We start from the raw sequence: 20,565 nt of genomic DNA, 5'->3' as shown, positions 1-20,565 counted from the left end.
AATGTAAAAAGACAGTTTAGCCAATCATTTAAATTCTGTCATCATTTATTTACCCTTGTGTTGTTCTTGCATGACTTTCTTTTCTTTCTTTTTTTCAAAAAATGTTTAAATGTATTCTTTTGTGTTCCAAAGGAGAAAGAAAGTCACATAGGTTTGAAACAACTTGATGACAGAATGCTCAATTTTGGGTTAACCATCTCTTTAAGTAAACCTTTACAAATTAGTTTACTGTTATTAATTATGTGTGAATTTTTTTTAATACTTTTTAAAAGAGCATAATCAATTCATTACAGCACATTTGAACCTTGCAGGGTTTTATGGCTCATAACACTGGACTTTTTTCAACCAGAAAACTAGAAAGATCCAGTGAAAATGAACATCAGGCGCAGACAAGCAATTATTAGAGTGAATGTAAGTATAGTGAAGCAACAAAAGGCAAACCGATTTCAAAAACAGTGAAAATGAATGACTAAATCTCATAGATTTGTGCATCGACAGATAAGCTGCCAGCGGAGCTAAGAATGCAAAAACCTAATCTCAACATAAATTATTTACCACTCGAGGGTGAATACTTCTCTGGTGTGATTACATTTCATGGCATTAATGTGGCATACGTTCCAAAAAAACGATCAGCAGCTTATAAAATATTACCCCATCAAAACGCAAATCGTTGCCTTTGGTAAGTTTGAAATTTTGTGCACAAATGCTGTTAAGCCTGTTCTCCTCTAATACAGCAAAATGATTATCTGGCTGGTCTCCCTTTGCATGTTTGAAAGCAGCCGAATGGACATTTGCATCGGTTTTGATTATTATTATTATTATATAAAAGATTATATAGGGTTGGGATGAGGGCATTTCATTTTGCTTACAATTAATATACGCTTTATTTTGTCCTGGCTTGGGACAAATAGGATGCTGGGTTACAGCTTGTTTGTTTGTTGTTTCTGGATGAAGCTTATGTGCAGCTGACCTTGACGGTGCAGCTTTCTTCTGACTGAATTTCTTAGACTACCAAGTGATCCTCACAGCGTATTTGTGGGACATTAAACAAGTTGTCTAAAGGGATCATCCAGTGTTGTTGAAAAGCAGTGAGGGCCAGAGTGATGGGAAGTTGTTGCACACTGACGATTGGTCAGATGGAGTTTAAGTAGCATTGTGTGATGTTCTTGTTGATTACAAATCAGCTGTGATCTTGATAGACTGGGTAAAACATCTGGATATCTAAGGGCCCAGATGTTTGCACAACAAACACATAAAACCTCCGACCCTTGAGCACAGACAAACACAGCTACCCAAGAATCGAGGATTTGGATTTAGATTTGAACATCTGCCCACTGTTGTAAAGTGACAAAAAGCATCCTTGACATTATTAGGTTTTTGAGAAATCTTGTTCTAAAAGCCTAAAAATCTAAAGGAACATTTCAAGGTCCTGTGGTCCTTATTCTGGCTTACACTGAAAAAAATTATTTAGACGTTGCTAGTAAATTTCACAAATAATAAAAAAAACCTGCAAAAACCACATAAAATATTTTTTGCAGTGCATGCCAAACATTTGTCCTTGTGGGGGAAACAATTATTATTATTATTTTACCTAGTTTAACTTCTAAAATCTATTTTCCCCATCATATTAAATGTAAAATCTGTATAAAATCCCATTGCTTATAGCCATTCTGCTGGCAGCTAGTTCTTAGGTGGATGGGTGATGAGAGCGCGAGCGGGGCTGCTGCTATTCCCAGTGGCGGGATCCTGCTCAGAATTAGGGCACGTGGCATGTCTATTAGTCAAACAACCGCCGTGTGCCGCGCGCCACGGCCAGAGAAAATTAGAGCAAAGAGCGATTTTTGATGTTACGCTCTTTAAGAGATTAATAATCTTGGCGGTGGAGAATCGGCTGGAAATCTTCTCTGGAAAATAATGAGCGGAGAAACATTTACTGATTAGTTTAATCCAGGATTATCCTATCTGATGACACCATGAAACCCAGCCTTGTAATCTGGCCCTTAAAATAACATAATTTATTTCCTCGCTTTACCACAAGCGCAGTTTAAGTGTGTTGTTCGCTTCAGTTACTTAGCGCTGATTTCTATTGAAGGATTTGTTTTATTTGTCTGTTTCCGTTGAATTGTGTGTGATCCGGACTGCCTAAAAAACCAAAAACTGGGCCAGATATCAACGGTCAAGTTCTTTGTTTATTCTTAAAGATGCGTTACTGAAATGGTTTCAGAATTATTTAACAGTAATTTATTTTAATATTTATTTATTTGTTATTATAATTTTTATTTTATTTTATTGAGTATTAAACTCCAACCCGTTGACCAGTATAGGCCTACTAATAGGCTATTAATGAATCAACCTATTTACATGCAGGATAAATAATAGGCTGCACAAAAATAAAAAATAAACAATAATAGTTAAGGCCTTGCGTTTAAAGGAGAAAACAGATTCAGGAAATAATGCAGTGTTTAACAAAATGCAATATGGAATAATGTCTGCAAATGAATGAATGAATGAATGAATACGACTATTTTGGAATTTAATTGATTTCAGAAAGAATACAATTATATCACATTTGTTCATTATTTGTTCCTAATTTGCTAAGTTCTTATACAATAATTACAAGACAATACAAACAAAATAGTGTTGTTACTGCTGCTACAATAATAATAATTATTATTATTATTATAATTATTATTATTAGCCTATTAAAATATAGGGAATACTATTGAGTAGAAGATATAACGTGAAGAAAATAAACGTGATGGCCAAAGATTATTCTTCAGAGTGATTACTAATGATCTCTCTCCCTCTTTTTTTATATTTAATTTTAGTTAACGTTATTTTACATTAGGCTACAGTTATGAGGATTATGTTGAGCAGCTCTCTTAACTGCCAGTTAGAAAGCTGGAGGTTGTCCTGGTGGAAACGGGCCCTAAAAGCAGATTTTAGAGTCCAGCTTTTTATATGACAGATTAATGTTGTAAACGAATTTAATGGAGTTCATTTAATTATCTCGTGTAAGACGATTTCTAAAATTGCTTCTTTTTATCGAAACAGACTGGCTGAGATGTGGCCTCTGCCACTGTACATCATGTCGACCTGACAGCAAGCATTACCGTAACTTTGACCTCATTTTTCAAAATCTTTTACGATGTAAGAGCTTCATTTCCCCTCATTCATTGCTGACGTAATAATTCAATGGACGAAATAAAGCATTTCTGTGATCACGTCAAGACAACTAAGTTTTTAATACCAATATCTCCCGGGAAATTTGGTGGAATATCTTACTAGATCTAAGGAGACTCTCAAACACTGGTTTGATGGAGTGAAACTGTGCTTGAGGACACGTGTCAATCATGTTGCGAATATTATAAACATAAATGCATTTTATTCATTGTCAAAAGTTGATTAGCGGTTGTCTGGTCTTGAATAATTAAATGCAAGATCGAATAGCCTACGTTATTGGTTTACATTTCTCAATGTTAAAACAACATTTTTAGTTGAAATACATCCTACTACAAAAGTCTAATTAAGTAAAAATTAAGTAATAAGTTGATAGATGATACATTATAGTTTATATTTTTTATTATAAGAATTATAAGTCTTATATAGCCTACATGTAAAATAATAAATAAAAATTCAGGCAATGTTATCATAGATATAATAATCTGATACTAGCCTACTACTACTAGCCTTCTACTAATTATTAATATTATTTTTCACCTACATAAATTCAATGTTGCCGTTCTTGTTGTTTTGCATTCTAAAAATAACTGGATCGTTTTAATGTATAATTTGTAAGTAAATAATTTAAAGGAAAAAGTATTTTTTTAATTATATATATATATATATATATATATATATATATATATATATATATATATATATATATATATTTTTTTTTTTTTTTTTTTTTTTACAAGCAAACTAGTCCAATGCAAGCTTGGCATTTTTTTTTACTGATTTAAATTAATAGTTATGGTTATATTTAGAAGAGAAACTACGTTTTTATTTTTTTATTACAGAGAATATAATTTTCTGTTTGAGTTTTGGCTAATTATTATAGCAAGTAATTCAGACATTATTTAGAATTAGATTACTGCTAACGAATGACAAGAAATAATCACGAAAGACTAGATAGCAGGTCACTAAAATTTTAAATATTGATATCTTTCTGGTTTCTCATTACTAATTAATTTAGAATATATTCAGAATCCAAATGAAATATCACGCATTAAACATTTTCAGTAACTCACAACTCGTCGCGTTACAGTCTGCGCATATATATATTTTTTTTTTTTTTTTTTTTTTTACAAGCAAACTAGTCCAATGCAAGCTTGGCATTTTTTTTTACTGATTTAAATTAATAGTTATGGTTATATTTAGAAGAGAAACTACGTTTTTATTTTTTTATTACAGAGAATATAATTTTCTGTTTGAGTTTTGGCTAATTATTATAGCAAGTAATTCAGACATTATTTAGAATTAGATTACTGCTAACGAATGACAAGAAATAATCACGAAAGACTAGATAGCAGGTCACTAAAATTTTAAATATTGATATCTTTCTGGTTTCTCATTACTAATTAATTTAGAATATATTCAGAATCCAAATGAAATATCACGCATTAAACATTTTCAGTAACTCACAACTCGTCGCGTTACAGTCTGCGCATATGAGTGAAATCTTCCATCTAAAGGGAAAAAAATCTACTTAGGACCAATTCAAATAGAAAATCCTTATCGGATTAAAGGGAAAATTGGTGGCAATTAATCCTTTGTGATTGAAAAAGGGAAACGCCTCTTCAAGGTTGACATCTGAAGTTGATTCTGATTGGATAGTGCTGGATTGGACAGACGAATAAATGGTCCCGCCAGAGCGCGTAACTGTCCCACCGGCACGACCTCCTCAGCGAGAAAGTGAGTTAAACAAACTGCCATCATGACGGGAAGAGAAGAGGCTATAGACGAAAAACCTAAGGTTAAACTCTATCCCTCATTCGGAATCGACAAGTCACGTCTCAATGGATCTGGATTTAGGTCCAAAGGGTTCGCGATCACAGACCTGCTCGGTCTGGAGTCGGATCTCCAGCCGCGTCAGTCCGGTTCTGGCGCAGGGGCCAATGGAGAGGGGCAGAGCGCGGCGCTCGGAGGATTTGCCTTCCCGGGAGGGTCTTTGCCTATCGGCTTGGGTTTTCTTTGCAGTTTGGCGGCCCAACAACCCCCCGGGGCCCCGTGTTTTCTCCCGAGCCACATCCCGCTCCTGCAGCCACGGACAGAGAGCCACTTCATGCAGAATCTAGAACAGCAACGGGACGCCTATTCCGGTACGAATGGCTTTATTTGATCACTGAATGACTGGAAGAGCTGTTCACAGAAGTTGGTGCTGAAACTGATCCTGAAATCGGCGTTTCTGTTTGCAATGGAAACTTTTTAATTAACAGATAATTTAGTGATTTTATTCACTGATTTGATGAAATAATAAAAGCATAATAGGCTACTCTTATAAATAGTATAAAAACTATTATGGTATACAAATACGCTTTAGATTAATTCGTATTATATTTGGACTTGAATAAAACCAGTTAACATAAAGAACATTTTATGCTTAAAAGTGTAAATTTGTAATATTTTCTTGTTATTTTTAATTTTTTTTATATATATTTGTTTTTATTAATTTGCATTGTGTTACCTTGACCCAATTTTATGAATTGTATGTTAATCTCAAGGATTTAAATTTATATTAATTTTTTTTTAATGGAATTTTTTTTCATTACAGATGATGATTGTCTTTCCGGGGATCGCAATGATGGGAAAAACTCAGGGAACTCACAAAAGAGGAAAAAGCGAAGGCACAGGTATATACTGAAATTAAATGTTACGTTAAGTGTTTGATCTGTAAGGATTTAGTGATTTGTTTTATCAACCATACATCTCATTTCGGTTTTCAGGACGGTCTTTACCTCACATCAACTTGAGGAGCTGGAGAAAGCCTTCCATGAAGCACACTATCCAGATGTTTACGCAAGAGAAATGCTGGCCATGAAGACAGAGCTGCCAGAGGACAGAATACAGGTTGGATGATTTTCAGTTTTTCCCTCTCTTTTTCTTTCCTGGTCTTTCTTTCTTTCCAGTAGCTAATGCCCAGGTTTGTTTTTGTCCAGGTATGGTTTCAGAACCGCCGTGCTAAGTGGAGGAAAAGGGAGAAGTGCTGGGGCCGCAGCAGCGTCATGGCAGAATATGGGCTGTATGGTGCCATGGTCCGCCACTCCATTCCACTTCCAGAATCCATCATCAACTCGGCCAAGAATGGCATGATGGGCTCCTGTGCTCCCTGGCTTCTAGGTGAGCCAGCAGGTGGTTTTTCTATTTAGTACTCAAAGACTCAAATATGTATTTGATCACTTGAATACATAGCTGAGGTGTCTTGTGAATGTCTGTCTGCCGTTGCCCATATTTTACACTTAAAAGTATAGACTTAAATGTACAGAAATTGGGCTGTTTTGTAATCCAGCTATAAATTTAAGCAGTTTAAGGTAAATTTTTAATTACATCTTTTATTCTTTCAGGAATGCATAAAAAGTCTCTGGAAATTGGAAAAAATCCTCCTGGCACACCTGAATCAACACACTCTGATTCGTATTCGGAGGAACACAAGGTGAAAGACAGCGACACGACGTGGTCGAGTGGAGCCAATGGAGCAGACGACTCAGAAGACATGGCAATAGATTTGTCCAGCACTTCAAAACAAGAGAGTAAAAGCACTTTGAAAAGATCACCACCTCACACAGAAGACAGCAGTGATTCTGAGACTGAGAGTTAAATGTGCAAATGAATATGGACAATTTTAAAGAGCACATACAGTATACAGGACTATCGGCTTATACAGTATCTCACCTTTTGACAATGGTTTTGTTTTTCAGCTTTCCTGTGGATTTTTTGTAGTGGTTTATCAAACATTTGAATACTAGAGACTGTTTTATTCTGAATTATTTATCTTTCATGTGTAAAAATGATTAATGTAAAAAGTGTTAAATAATGTTTTATGTTATGTTTATGGGAATGATCCATAAATCTGATTCACAATAAGTTACCCTATTTTCTTTTGCTCTGTCAAAAAAATATGCAGGGTGACGACTTGTTCACCACTATTGTGAATGTCATAATTTTTCCCTGTTGTAATACGGTATATGTCTGGGGATCAAAAAAGTCTCCAGAAAGGATTCTAAAGCACTTTACCTACTGTGATGATGAATGTTTTGCATCGATCACTGTCATCAACAGAGCAATATAATTAAAGCAAAAATAAAACCCACATCATGACAAAAAATAAAATAAAATAAACCATATTTTATGCTTTTGATTCCTGCATTCTGTTTCTTTGTTTCAGCACTCCAGATTGAAAAATATGTTATTGGAAATTAACTTGACTTGTCACACAGAAGGAAGAAGTTTAAAAAAATTAAGTCTTCTTACTGTCAAAGACATGAGAACAGTAAGCAGATGTCTTCCAGTAAAGATACCGCTGACCTGTTAGATGGTCTGTTAACACTTCTACCATCTGGAAAAAGGTGTATTTAAGCCAAACAACAACAAGGTTAAGCAGTTTGTTTCCCAGAAACTGTCACACTACTCAACAGCCCAATCATCTTTAATTCATGTCAGCCTGCTTTTATAATCCATGCCCAGATATTCTTATTTAAACATTCTCAACACAGGGTTCTGCAGATATGCACCATTGCAAGAACATCACATGCAGATCTACAAAAACATTCTATTCTAGACAGTCATTGCTTAGATCTCCATGTTTAAAGTCACATGGTCAAAGGAAACCGACAAACACAGTGTTTTGTTATATTACTATTTTGTTTATCACTATACATTATAAAATCACTTCATTATCCAATTGTCCACTGCAAATGCTTAACTCTAACATCATAGCATAATCATAATAAATCACATTCTAACATTTACACAAAATGTCTTTTTTTTAAGAGCAATCATTTACAATTCAGCAAATCTATACAAACAGAAATAATTGTAAACAAACAAAACTAAATATTATTATGATGATTATTTTATGTATTGGCATTGTTATTACATGTATTAACATGCATTAGCATGTTATAAAAGTATCCACCTTACTTAGCAACGAGGAAATTAATTTTCTATGAATGTGCGAGACTTCCAATTCAATATAGTTGCATAAATAACTGGAGGAAAAAGTGAAAGAAAGAAAGAAAGAAAGAAAGAAAGAAAGAAAGAAAGAAAGAAAGAAAGAAAGAAAGAAAAAACTAAATGGTCTGTACTACAAACCAATGTGTTTATGATTACGATGATAAATTTAATTAATATAATAATAAATTAGCAATATAACAGCTTAACAGACTGTATTTGTACATAGATTTGATTGATATCGATAACTGTTTTTGTACAGTGAAAAATAAGTTTACATGTAATTTACTGTAATTTGTTAATGGGTATGCTATATAAACAGTTTGAAAGTATACATATATATATATATATATATATATATATATATATTTTAAAGGTAATCTCAATAATATGACATTAGGAAAAGCAATTGTTTTGTTAGGGGTTTAAAGAGAATAATAGAAAATCAGATTAGCAGAAGAGAGGGGCATGAAAACAGAGATTAAAAACACTTCAGTCTGAGACAAGCTCAGGACTATAGGAATTAAATTATTAAAATATTATCAATCACTGCTGATCCCAATAATCTTTCGTGCCAACTGCCCTTAGCAAAATAACAATTATAGATGATGGGTCCATTTTAAACTAATATGCCCAGGGTTAGACAAAAAGATTATCCTGTTGAAAATGGCCATTAATGAAAAACAAAATTGAATAACCTGATTTTAGGGCATACCAAAGAAGAGTTACATCTGAACACAGAACATCTGTAAGCACAGGGTGTGACTTAGTGCAACATCTGATAGATCGCTGAATGGCGCAGTTGACCAATCAGAGTCTAGTATTCCAGAAAGCCGCATAATAAATAACTAACAACATCCACCTTTCAGCATTCCAAGATATCTACAGAAAACCAAATAATAATAATAATAAAAAGATAATAATAAAAATCCCATTTCATTATCTGTTCTGGTTATAGGCTTAACCCCACACAGGAGGTTTTCTGATGCTTCGGGGCCAAACACCAGTTGTAAAAATTAGCCCTGTTTGTTGTACTTTCCGTGTGTGTGAGAGGGAGAGAGGGATTGGCAGAGACCAAAGCTGTGATGTTTTTGATAATGATGAAGAGAAAATATTATGTCCACTGCTAATTTGTAAGTAGCTTAGCGGTGCAGAGAGCTCCAAACATGCAGATGTGCATTTGGCACACAGCAAGTCGTTTGGCAAGCCCTGTGGAATCACTGAACAAAGCTGATTTGGTTCAGCGTTTCACTGGTGAAGTTGACATGATGAAGCGAGATCAGTTGGCATTTTAATGCATAACTAAAGCTCCTGCTCTAAACAGGTTCTAATTGTCGTGGCTAAACTTTCTCTAATGTCAGACACAATCACCTGTGCATAGGCTACTCACCTCAACACTCTATAGTGAATTTTTTGTGTTTGCGATCAATGGGGTGACATATAATAGCATATATATAACTTACTTTATATTTTTTTGTGTCCTGAATCTAAAGGAAATAAAATACACAATGTCTATAAATGGATCTACAATGCAATAACAGGTGAACATGTTCTGATCGTGGAGGGCTTCCATCTAGTGGCCATATGAAAGAAGGCTGCAAGCTGCATAAATCAAATAAATCAGACCCAAACCCTTTGCTTCATAATCTAAGAATGTGCGTATAATATATAATGTATTAAATACAATTTACAATGAAATTCTAAATTATATTATATATAAATTATATAATAATATATAAACATAACATATGTAAAAATAATAACATTATATCATATATATTGTAATTACAAACAACATATCATATTAAATAATATTTTAAAATATATAATAAAAAATGAAATTTGCTACTGAACTTAATATAATATATATAATATAATATAATATAATATAATATAATATAATATAATATAATATAATATAATATAATATAATATAATATAATATAATATAATATAATATAATATAATATAATATAATATAATATAATCTTATTATCAATAATTTAACACAAACAAAGGTGTTTAAATTATCCTGACTCTCCCATATAACTGTGTATACAATATAATATTTGAATAATATAAATGTAATTTAAAAAATATGGAACAATTAGCCTGTATGAATTATATGTCACATAAAAGTATCTCTGAACAGGCGTGATATGAAAGATATGGACACAGAACCACAAACAAGCAGATTATTTTCAGCAAGTAAACATGTAACTCACACATACAGTGAATGGAGCCAACTGCAGATGATGCAGGCAGTAATTCTGTCTGATATGCTGTTATTGGGATTAGCTCTAATTTGCGATTAGCACACAGAAAATCTGCATCCTGCATCAAAAATGAATTACAGTAATCCTTCGCCACCCATCCACTAAGCACTCTGCCCTTCCAGCCCCCTTCCCTTCCTGCTTAGTACATTTGGAGCTATATTTACATGTATATTTACATTCATTCAGGTGCTTTTAATCACATCATTGAGTCTTTTTGGTTTGGCTCAGCTACCAAATCAGACATCAAGAGACTAGACGGTCAGGACTGCTGAGAGGATTATTGGTCCCCCCCTGCCCAACCTCCAAGGCCTTTACACCTCCAGAGTGAGGAAAAGGGATGGTAAAATCACTCCCTCTTTGAACTATTTCTTCTGGCCGCCACTACAATACACTGAACACCAAAACAGCCAGAAACAAGAACAGTTTTTTCCCCCATATCTGAACAACGCATTACACACCAGTGGACTGTAAATAACTCAACAAAATATATCTGTAAATAGCACATACATATTCACATGTACACTATGTTTGTACTTTCTGTACTGGAAGCTACTGACACCAAGACAAAATCCGTGTGTGTGTAAACACACTTGGCAATAATGGTCTTTCTGATTCTGATTCATAATGTATTCATTTATCATTCCATGGTAACATACATACACACACACACTTAGTGATTTATGGTTACTTCTTATTAGTTGCCAGGACTCTAGTTTCTAATTTCCTTATTTCTTTAAGATAAGGGTACGTTCACCTGAATTTCTTAATGAACAGAAGTGTATGTCTCTGTGTGTTTTCTGTTTAGAAGAGCCTGAAACCATTGAAAAAATTTTTTTCTTGTCCAGTCACATTGCAGTTCTGGCAAGATCTTTACAGATGGCTAAATATTGATATTGATACTGATATTCTGTCACTATTATTTCAGGTTTTGGTTTATGCAGATGGCCTTTCAAAAAAGATGTCATTGATGTTAAACATTATTATTATAATGGGTACATTTCACACACATAAAAGAAAGTGACAGTACAACATCTTTAAATAGTTTTTAAAATGAATGCAAAAATTACTTAGAATCCTTAAAACACTTAACCAAAGATAATAAACCCATTGGTGAATTGTACAATACAATGTATGAGCCTCTTTCCTTTTAAGACTGGTAAGATTTTGTACCTAGGCTGCCTTTTTTAAATTTCTTTTCTTCAAGCAACCCCTTGAAATGTTTAAAGAATGTTTTATATATGTATATATATATATATATATATATATATATATATATATATATATATATATATATATATATATATATATATATATATATATATATATATATATGTATGTATGTATGTATGTATGTATGTAGGTAGGTAGGTAGGTAGGTAGGTAGGTAGGTAGGTAGATAGATAGATAGATAGATAGATAGATAGATAGATAGATAGATAGATAGATAGATAGATAGATAGATAGATAGATAGATAGATAGATAGATAGATAGATAGATAGATAGATAGATTAACACATATGGACATTTATGTATGACTGGATATGCAAATATGATAAATGTGTGTATATTTTTAAATGCATATATTGTTCCCCACTTGAGTTTGTAAACTGATATTGTGAAATAAAAAAGAATTGTCTGTCTGTAATGTCATTCAAAAAAATCCCTACAATTTATAAAGTCATAGTAATTCTAAATAAAATCGAAATAATTCGCATCATGAGCCTCACAGAACGAACCGTACCAGACATTGGTTTATTTTGCCATTTGAGCCCAGGTCAATGACAGTGCAAAGACTTTTATTTTGAAATAAATTACTCTCATGTCCGCCCTTACATTGTTGTTCACTTCACATCCTCAGGCGGAGAAAAGAAGCGGAGATCTGATGGCTTTGAAAAGGATCCAGAAGGTAATATTTTTTTTATCTCTAAACAGAATAAATGTCTTGAAAGTAGAATAGCATTACGGCGATCTAAAAGATCTTCATACGGCTGATACAGTGAGCCATCTCTCGGTCCACATTACTATATAAAGTCGGAAGGTTAGAAGAAATTATTTTTCGGCCAGATGAAAAGAGCTTGATGTCGAGAACAAAGCGGACTGAAGTCTTACAGGACATCACAAATATGCCATTATAATTGTAATAGGTATGCCATTGCATTGATTTAGATTGTCGACGAATGTTTTAGCAGATGTTGTTAAAAAGGTAACCCTTCTTTAAACAGTAGGTTCTTTATAAAAATAATTCACAATAATTACAATATATGTGAATGTTCCAAGAACACTGATTATTAAATATATATATATATATATATATATATATATATATATATATATATATATATATATATATATATATATATATATATAGTGTGTGTGTGTGTGTGTCTCTAAAAAAAAATATTTATATATATATATATATATATATATATATACATATATATATATATAACAAAACAAAAGAAATATTCAAAATAAATAAAATAAAAATGTAACGAATATTTAAAAACAGAGATATTTAAAAACAGCAACCAATAAAGATGACCAAAGCATGTAACTTTGTTTACTAAACAGGTATGACTGGAATATGTAAAAATCTAAATGAGTAAACAGTAAGCTATTAATAAATACAATAAGACACATTCTTTATGACAACCCTTGCATTTATAAGTTACAGGTTTAAGCTCATGATTTTTTATTTTTATTTTATAATATATCAAAACTTGATATTGTGTTTTTTCAGGTGGAATTGTCAGCAACAAGCAAGTCTCTTTTTGAAGCATAGAAAATTACATGTGCATTTATACTGTATTTGTAGGAGCTGCAGGATTTGCAACGGGATCCCCCCTCGCAGTGCTCAGCTGGACCACTCGGAGAAGACTGTAAGTGTGTCTGCTAACTGTGTACTTAATACTGGCCTAATGTTTTGACAGGATGGTTTACTCAACATAATATGTTTACACTTTCAGTGTTTCACTGGCAGGCAACAATAATGGGCCCAGTAAGTAACCCTGAGTAATTACAGCTTCATTTTTTAGAAATAAGTTATTAGTTCAGTAAAACAAAGGAACTGGCTCCTGTCGTACACAAAAGCTCTCTTTTTATCTCCCCTAGAGTGATAGTCCATATCAGGGAGGGGTTTTCTTCCTCACAATCCATTTCCCGACTGATTATCCCTTTAAACCACCAAAGGTGAGTGGAGAATTACACCTGTTCTTACCTTTTCCATAAATTATTTGTTATTATTATAGATATTTGACACCATTTTGCTGACAGGTTGCCTTCACAACAAAAATCTACCACCCGAATATCAACAGTAATGGAAGCATCTGTTTGGACATTCTGCGCTCCCAGTGGTCACCCGCCCTCACCGTATCCAAAGGTTAGAGAGCACAAAAATGTTCTTTTCATCATAGACATGAGCTTAGCATTATGGCACATGAAGATACTTTATTGAATTCAATATGGTACTTTTAGAAACCCCACTAAAATGATTCAGCTGTTTTCTATTGCTATTTTTTCAGTTTTATTATCCATATGCTCGCTCCTTTGTGACCCGAATCCAGATGACCCTTTAGTTCCAGATATTGCTCACATCTACAAATCAGACAAAGATAAGTAAGTGACCTCTCTTTCACTCTTTTATTTGAAAAATAGCTATATCTGTATGAACCTCCTTCTTCAGTGTGGTTTATTCAAAGCTGCATTTCCAAATATATTCTACATTCTCTTACTATCAAGCAATATGTCAAATGTATGAGTACCATATGACTCTGAATGCTTAATCAAAAGTGTTATTCTTTTGAATATAAGTGTCTATTCTTGTCTTTTAGGTATAACAGACTGGCAAGGGAATGGACTCAGAAGTATGCAATGTAACCAGATGGCAAGATTTTGAAATGGTTGCACATGGACACTATTACTGCACACGACTCTGCAAGGCAACTGTACAGAGACGAGACGTTTACCAAAAGATTAACCTCCCCAACACAAGCACCCACGCATATACATATATACACGCACAACTTTACAGAAAAAATAAAAAATAAAAAGAACTTGTTCAGGAGACTGAGTCACTTGTCCCTGTTGAAAGAGACATCCTGGAACAACCTGTCAGTAAACACATAACAACAAAATATTGTTTTATTTTCCAATGGATTAGTTACATTTTAGTAATTTTATTGTATAGAAATAAATACAATACTGTATTATTTTTATTGTTTTTGCATTAAAAGGTGTTATTATAAAATATGTGTCTCACTGCAGTTGTTTTATGATATTGTTATCTGTGTGATTAGGGATGAAACTACTCGCTGTGCTCACATTTAATTCTGCGTCGTAGCTTTGTGCCACTAGATGGCGATATTCTTCCGTTATATCCTCACCATAAAGTTTTTAGTACTCTGTACTAATACTAGTACTCAACACTGGCATTTAATACTTTGACAGGATGGACTGCACAATATATTATATTTGCACTTTTAATTGTTTCACTGGCAAGCGACAATAATGGGCAAAGTCAGTACACATGAATAATTCCAGGTTGGTGTTTATTTTATCAAATTAGTTTTTGGCCCAATAAGACAAAGAAATTCGCTTCTGTCATAAACAAATTTTCTTTAACCATCTCCCCCCAACTTCAGTATGGTATTAATTAAAATTAAATATTTGGTTTAAAATGCACCTGAGAATTTGCTACAATTTCAAACATCTTTGTCCATGTTCATACATTTGGAAAGAACTTGTTTTCGACAAAAAGGTTGATTTGTTGACTAACGATGTCAAATAATGTCCTCATGAAACAGTTTATCTTACAGAAAAAATCCTAAAAATTTAAAGAAATTTAAAGTAAATTTTAAGTGAGTTACCTTTTCTTAGAGTTTGCTCCATTTAATCAGAATAAAAATGAGAATTTAAGAAAAATTTCTGTGCTCTCTCTCGCTTTTTAAGGTTTTCAAGTCACATGACAACAATGGCTGGCTTCTGTATGATAGTTTAGATTTGTCTGTATGTATTATACACTGTGGTATGTATGCATATTTTCCTAGAGAGTTGCAGTAACTGGAGATTTTTAACAGTAAGTTTTTATGTTTTTAATAAATAAATAAATCTAAATAAAAGACTTTTAATTCCGGAGTTGAAAACGTGTATCATATAAACAAGGAAAATGTGCATGCAAAGTCGTTTTGTAAGTAACTTAACGTAATTGCATAGTGTTTTATTTTGCCGCGCGTGCAGGGTAAACTGGATATGATGTTGAGAAAGTTTTGGGAGGAGAGTGGGCGGTGATCCTCCTGACACGTGAATGCTCCCGCAGGACCATAATCCATCCATGCATCCATGTCCTCTAACTATAATGTGTTCTGGTCCTGGAGCCAGAGGAAAAGTGGAGGGGTGAGGAATCTAGGGGCAGATTGATTTTCTCGGGGGCAGTAACTGGCTAGAGGGGCTCTAAGGGACTTCAAAGGCAGGATTGGAAAAACTTGCCTGGAAATCGGAATGTTTTTCTCCTAATGTTGACTTGCCGTTTGCCTCTTTCACATATAAACCCCGTTTAGTAAGTTTGAAACACTTTAAGGCGCAAAATGGCTGAGCCGCTGAGTTTCATGCATCATGATCAGGGCTCCAGCAGCGAACGGAGTGACGACTCACCGTCAGCCGTGTCTGAGGATGACTCTAGCGGCCACTGCGGCCACATCTCCCCGCCTGACCCTGACTGGACCGAGGAAAGGTTTCGAGTTGACCGCAAGAAACTAGAAACAATGTTACTGGGTATGTTAAAATTTTCTTAAACATTTCCATAAGGAACTGGGAACACAATGTGATATCTTGAAAACACTTTTAGCTAACCTCGCAGTGTTGTTTGGCGTCGAGAAGCATAAATAGTTCTGTCTAAAAATACCACAATGTTTCCTCGAAGTCCATCTTGAAAGAGATGTGTTGAGGAGTCTGCTTGTTGTGAAGGACATGAAAACCAGCACTGGGATGTTATTTAGTAGCCAAGTTCTTCAGACATTCACATGAACTAGCAACTTTTTTTGGGTAACTGCACTGAATCTAATAATCAGCTTAGTGTGATGCATGGACTCTGTATTTGAAATATTTAAGCTTCTTATGTTCATTAAGTACAAATATGTGGATGTTAGACATTCATAACACACCACGGTAAGAAATAAGTTTATTATTGGAGTGTCATAAAAGTTTTACAAGAATACTTGCCAAATTCCAATCATTTCAATGCATTCAGCAGGATGACAATACAATGTCAGATGTAATTTACGAATATGAGATCAATATGACTGATCCATCAAAAGCATCACTGTCACACACATACATATAGACGTTGTGGTTTTTCTACAGAGGGGGTCAAGTTTGCTCTACCCTAAGTTTAAAAGGATGGTTCATGCTAAAATGAAAATTCTGGCATCATTTACTCAACCTCATGTCATACCAGAACTGTAGTAATTTGTTCCTGTGAAATACAAAATCTATATTTTTAAAAACCAAACAGCTTTGGTTGCTAACTGTCCCTCATAAAAAACAGTTTATTTCTTTAGATTTTGAAGCAATCAATATATTTCACTATATTTGAAAGACTAGCCAAATTTGTGGATTCATATAAACACAGACTTTTGAAGTTAAGACACGTTTTTTCATGTTTTTTTTTTTTTAAACTAAGATAATGATATTTACTATTCTAAACCTAAACCAAACCTTCATGCAAACTGTTTGACATTACATTAAGGACCACTTCACAAGTCGGTTTTCGCCATGTTTAACTAAATTAGTGAGGCCATTTTCACAATTTTGGCCCTCACAAGTACAGCCAAACCTGTACACAAATACACACAAACATTTTTCAAGCAACATCATCTGGTTAAAACTTATAATTCACCACTTGCATCATATTTTACAGTCAGTCTGTCTGTCAGCAATGGACTGTTTACTCGTTTACTTCACAGCAGAATAATGTTCAGTTCGTTTGGTTTTTCTTTTGTTGTAACTTCAGCTGAGGAGAATTTTAAACAAGTTTAAATATTATAAGTTGAGGTCAGTGGTTTGGTATGGGCATCTTCTAAACATGTACAAAATGTTTGGCCTTTTATAGCAGGCCCTCTAGGTTACAAAGTCTCTGCCTTTGTTACCATACCTTCAAAACAACCAGAAAAAATATATTTATATAGATGTTTACTTCATAAATGGCATGCATAATACATGTATATGCATTCCTTTGTGAGTTTTTTATTGAATGAATAAATGATGACAGAGATTTCATTTTTGGATAAACTATCCCTCGCAAAAATGGTTTATGTCTGTAGATTAAAAGTAAAACAACTACTTAAAATGCCCTCACAAGTCAAAAATGTCACTGTATTTGTGCAAATATTTACTAGTCTTTCATCACAGGTATATCCAAACCTGTACATGATTACAAACACAGACTTTTGGAGTTATGTAAGTAAGGGCGTCTAATAATCGCAGTGTTTTATTTTTGTACTAGGATAATGATATTTATGATATTCTAGTATTTTGTGGCGTTTTACATAGATATGCATGGTAAAAATTGTAAAAACTGAGCCCCTCAGTCCCCTTCCACCACCTTTATGTCTTCATGTGTGCGATTGAATGAGTGAATGCTTCCTTGATATTTGGACCCCAAGGTCAAAGGTCAGTTCAGCATGAGAGCGCATAAGAGCACCAGGAAAACATCCATAACCCGACTACCACATTTTCAAGATAAAGACAACATTTCACATCACACACACTCATATACTTACTCTACAATCATTGTTGTAGTGATGTGGGCATTTTTTCCCACACCTATGATTCAGTGACTCGTAATCATCTCTTTGCTCCGGATGACGTGCAACATCTGGAGGTGTTTTGAACGGCTGTTGTTTTGATTGGTCGGATGCAGCTGTAGGCGTGATCATAAATCCAGCGACGTGTGCTTTTTGTGTGAAGGTTTATTGTGTGGCACAATTTTGCTCCCCTTTTCCAGGAAATGGAAGAGAGAGCGAGAGAAACCGAAATGAGAGAGTTACAATTAAAATCCTTTTTCTTAAAAATAACGTGGTGAGGGAGAGACAGAGGGGAGACCCACTCCTGTACTTTTCCCCTTCGGCCGGACCACGACTAAATCAGCTCATTTTTATAGGCTTATTCAGAAAGACTAATGGAGAAAAGTGGATCACCTATGATTCATGTTCACGTAAGAGAATCCGAGCGTCTTTAGGGTTTCATTGGGAAGCACAAAAGTACTCATACTTTTACATAGAAGTAATTACTAAAACAAGGGACGATTTGGAGGGAAAGGCTTACAGACCCATTGTAATACTGCATTGTCTCCTTGCACGGTCTCTCACTAACTTTTATGGAAATAGTTTGTATATTAGGATTCAGTTTTTTCTTTATCCCAATGGCTGTTACATCAGATGTCTGGTTTTGATTAAAAACAAAGGAATGTGGTTGGCCTGACCTTATATTCCGTGCGATAAGGAATTCTAAAAAGAATGTGGTATTTGTTTATCAGAGTTTATTCCGGTGCTTTATGGAAATCATATGTCCCCCACAGTGGCTTTTAGATCAAGATGTGTGTTTTTGTAGGTTTTTTTCTGTTGCAGCAGGATGTGAAACTAAATATTAAGATCTACATTTCAGTACACCTCACACCTGCTAGGCTGCTAGTTAAAGGAATAGTTCACCACCCCTACTCAAAATATACCTTTATACCCTCAGTCCATCCAAGATGAAGATGAGTTTGTTTCTTCACATTTTTGGAGAAAATCACTTGCTCACTGATGATTCCTCTGCAGTGAATGGGTTCCATCAGAATGAGAGTCCAAACGGCTGATAAAATCATCGCAATAACCATCACCATCACCAACTCAAGTCCAACAATTAATCTGTTGTGAAAACCTGTGTATTTGTAAGAAACCAGTCCAAAGAAATTTGCAAGTCCTCTCTTTATAATATTGCTTTCTCCAGTGGAAAGTTCTGAATCAGGAGAGAAATATGCACAGATCAAGCACTGTTTACAAGCAAAAACAGTTGTAAACAAATGTGTCGGTGGATTTTAATGGGAGAGGACAGCAGAAGCTAGACTCTTTCACCAGAGGAAATGTTATGATTGATTATGCATTCTTATTTTGTTTAAAAAACCTTAACGATGGATTTGTTTCTTATAAACCCACAGCTTTTCACTTCACAAGACATTCATTGATGGACTGGAGTTGTGTGGATTATTGTGGTGTTTTTATCAGCTGTTTGGACAGCTTTCATTCTGATGGCACCCATTCACTGTATATGATGTACTGGTGAGCAAGTGATGTAATGATACATTTCTCCAAATCTGTTCTAATTATGGACATAAACTCATCTACAATTTGGATGACCTGAGGATGAGTAATTTTTCCATTGAATCCTGTTTTTTGTGTGTGTGTGAACGTGTGTGTGGGTCAGGCTTGTTGCCACCAAAAGTGTGCTGTGTTTTTTTATTAATTTTCTTATGCACGCAGAGTGTTTTCTGACATGGGTGTTATTTATTGAGTCTATTTTAGTCTGGGTGCATGTTCACTGCATGGTTCTTAATGTGCTGCATGTGTCTGGATTGGTGAGTGAAGCAACAGGAAGTGCGTTGTGTTTTGGGAATGTGCTGCTCATGGCTCAGCACACTGACTGTTGCCAGGGAAACACAGGTCTTTTGTCTTGGTTTTCAAATGTTTTTATGTGCATACATGTACAGTTGGAATATTAAAGGCACACTTGTTTCTTAATTTAGAAATGTAAGGAATAAATCAATATATCAGATATTGATGTGTATTTAGGAATTATAAATCCAGCGTTGTAGTATTAAAATTAATTTTGAAGTAGTGTTGTCTTGGTAACAAGAGTTTTATGGTTTGACAGATGAAACAACATAAAATATTAATTTTATATTGTTTTATTCATTTTTGGCAGTTTCAACTGGCTGGCCATTTTTTGCTAGTGCTATAAAGGCCTACACTGCCAATATTAGTGCAGTTTTCTTCGGAGTAGACTTCTGTTTGTATGTTTACAAATATAAATATATTTTTTGGGTTTAATGCATCAGATTTTACGTTGTTTTCATGAATTACT

At 34.1% G+C, this 20,565-nt stretch overlaps 3 protein-coding genes across 7 annotated transcripts in view; all 3 read left to right on the top strand.

Moving 5' to 3' along the window:
* Positions 1–4,877: 4,877 nt before the first annotated feature.
* On the top strand, positions 4,878–7,360 carry vsx1 (visual system homeobox 1 homolog, chx10-like). 2 transcript variants are annotated; one of them, XM_059521015.1, is made up of 5 exons: positions 4,878–5,324; positions 5,777–5,855; positions 5,949–6,072; positions 6,162–6,354; positions 6,567–7,360. In XM_059521015.1, exons 1-5 carry the CDS (start codon positions 4,940–4,942, stop codon positions 6,818–6,820), a joined length of 1,035 nt encoding a protein of 344 aa, XP_059376998.1. In that variant the 5' UTR covers positions 4,878–4,939; the 3' UTR covers positions 6,821–7,360. The 2 variants fall into 2 exon arrangements, with proteins under 2 accessions (XP_059376998.1, XP_059376999.1); XM_059521016.1 differs by having other exon boundaries at positions 4,879–5,324; positions 6,162–6,342.
* Positions 7,361–12,245: 4,885 nt separating this feature from the next.
* On the top strand, positions 12,246–14,695 carry ube2d1a (ubiquitin-conjugating enzyme E2D 1a). Of its 2 annotated transcripts, none has more exons than XM_059520180.1 (7): positions 12,246–12,355; positions 13,265–13,328; positions 13,416–13,447; positions 13,561–13,638; positions 13,723–13,828; positions 13,971–14,064; positions 14,280–14,695. In XM_059520180.1, exons 1-7 carry the CDS (start codon positions 12,269–12,271, stop codon positions 14,323–14,325), a joined length of 507 nt encoding a protein of 168 aa, XP_059376163.1. In that variant the 5' UTR covers positions 12,246–12,268; the 3' UTR covers positions 14,326–14,695. The 2 variants fall into 2 exon arrangements, with proteins under 2 accessions (XP_059376163.1, XP_059376164.1); XM_059520181.1 differs by lacking the exon at positions 12,246–12,355 and adding an exon at positions 12,389–12,487.
* A 1,034-nt stretch (positions 14,696–15,729) lies between these two features.
* bicc1a (BicC family RNA binding protein 1a) overlaps positions 15,730–20,565 on the top strand; it is a 39,027-nt gene continuing 34,191 nt past the window's right edge. For 2 of the 3 annotated variants that reach the window (XM_059520178.1, XM_059520177.1), the window contains exons 1-2: positions 15,730–15,840; positions 16,068–16,218. In XM_059520178.1, the coding sequence (XP_059376161.1) occupies positions 15,787–15,840; positions 16,068–16,218 (205 nt within the window). In that variant the 5' untranslated portion in view covers positions 15,730–15,786. Of the gene's footprint in view, positions 16,219–20,565 lie in introns of all 3 variants that reach the window. The other variant, XM_059520179.1, reaches the window with a different exon arrangement.

Source organism: Carassius carassius, chromosome 32 (genome assembly GCF_963082965.1).
Source record: "Carassius carassius chromosome 32, fCarCar2.1, whole genome shotgun sequence".
NCBI lineage: Eukaryota > Metazoa > Chordata > Actinopteri > Cypriniformes > Cyprinidae > Carassius > Carassius carassius.
Note: the sequence above shows the minus strand (reverse complement) of the source record. Positions and strands in the feature narration are given on the sequence as shown.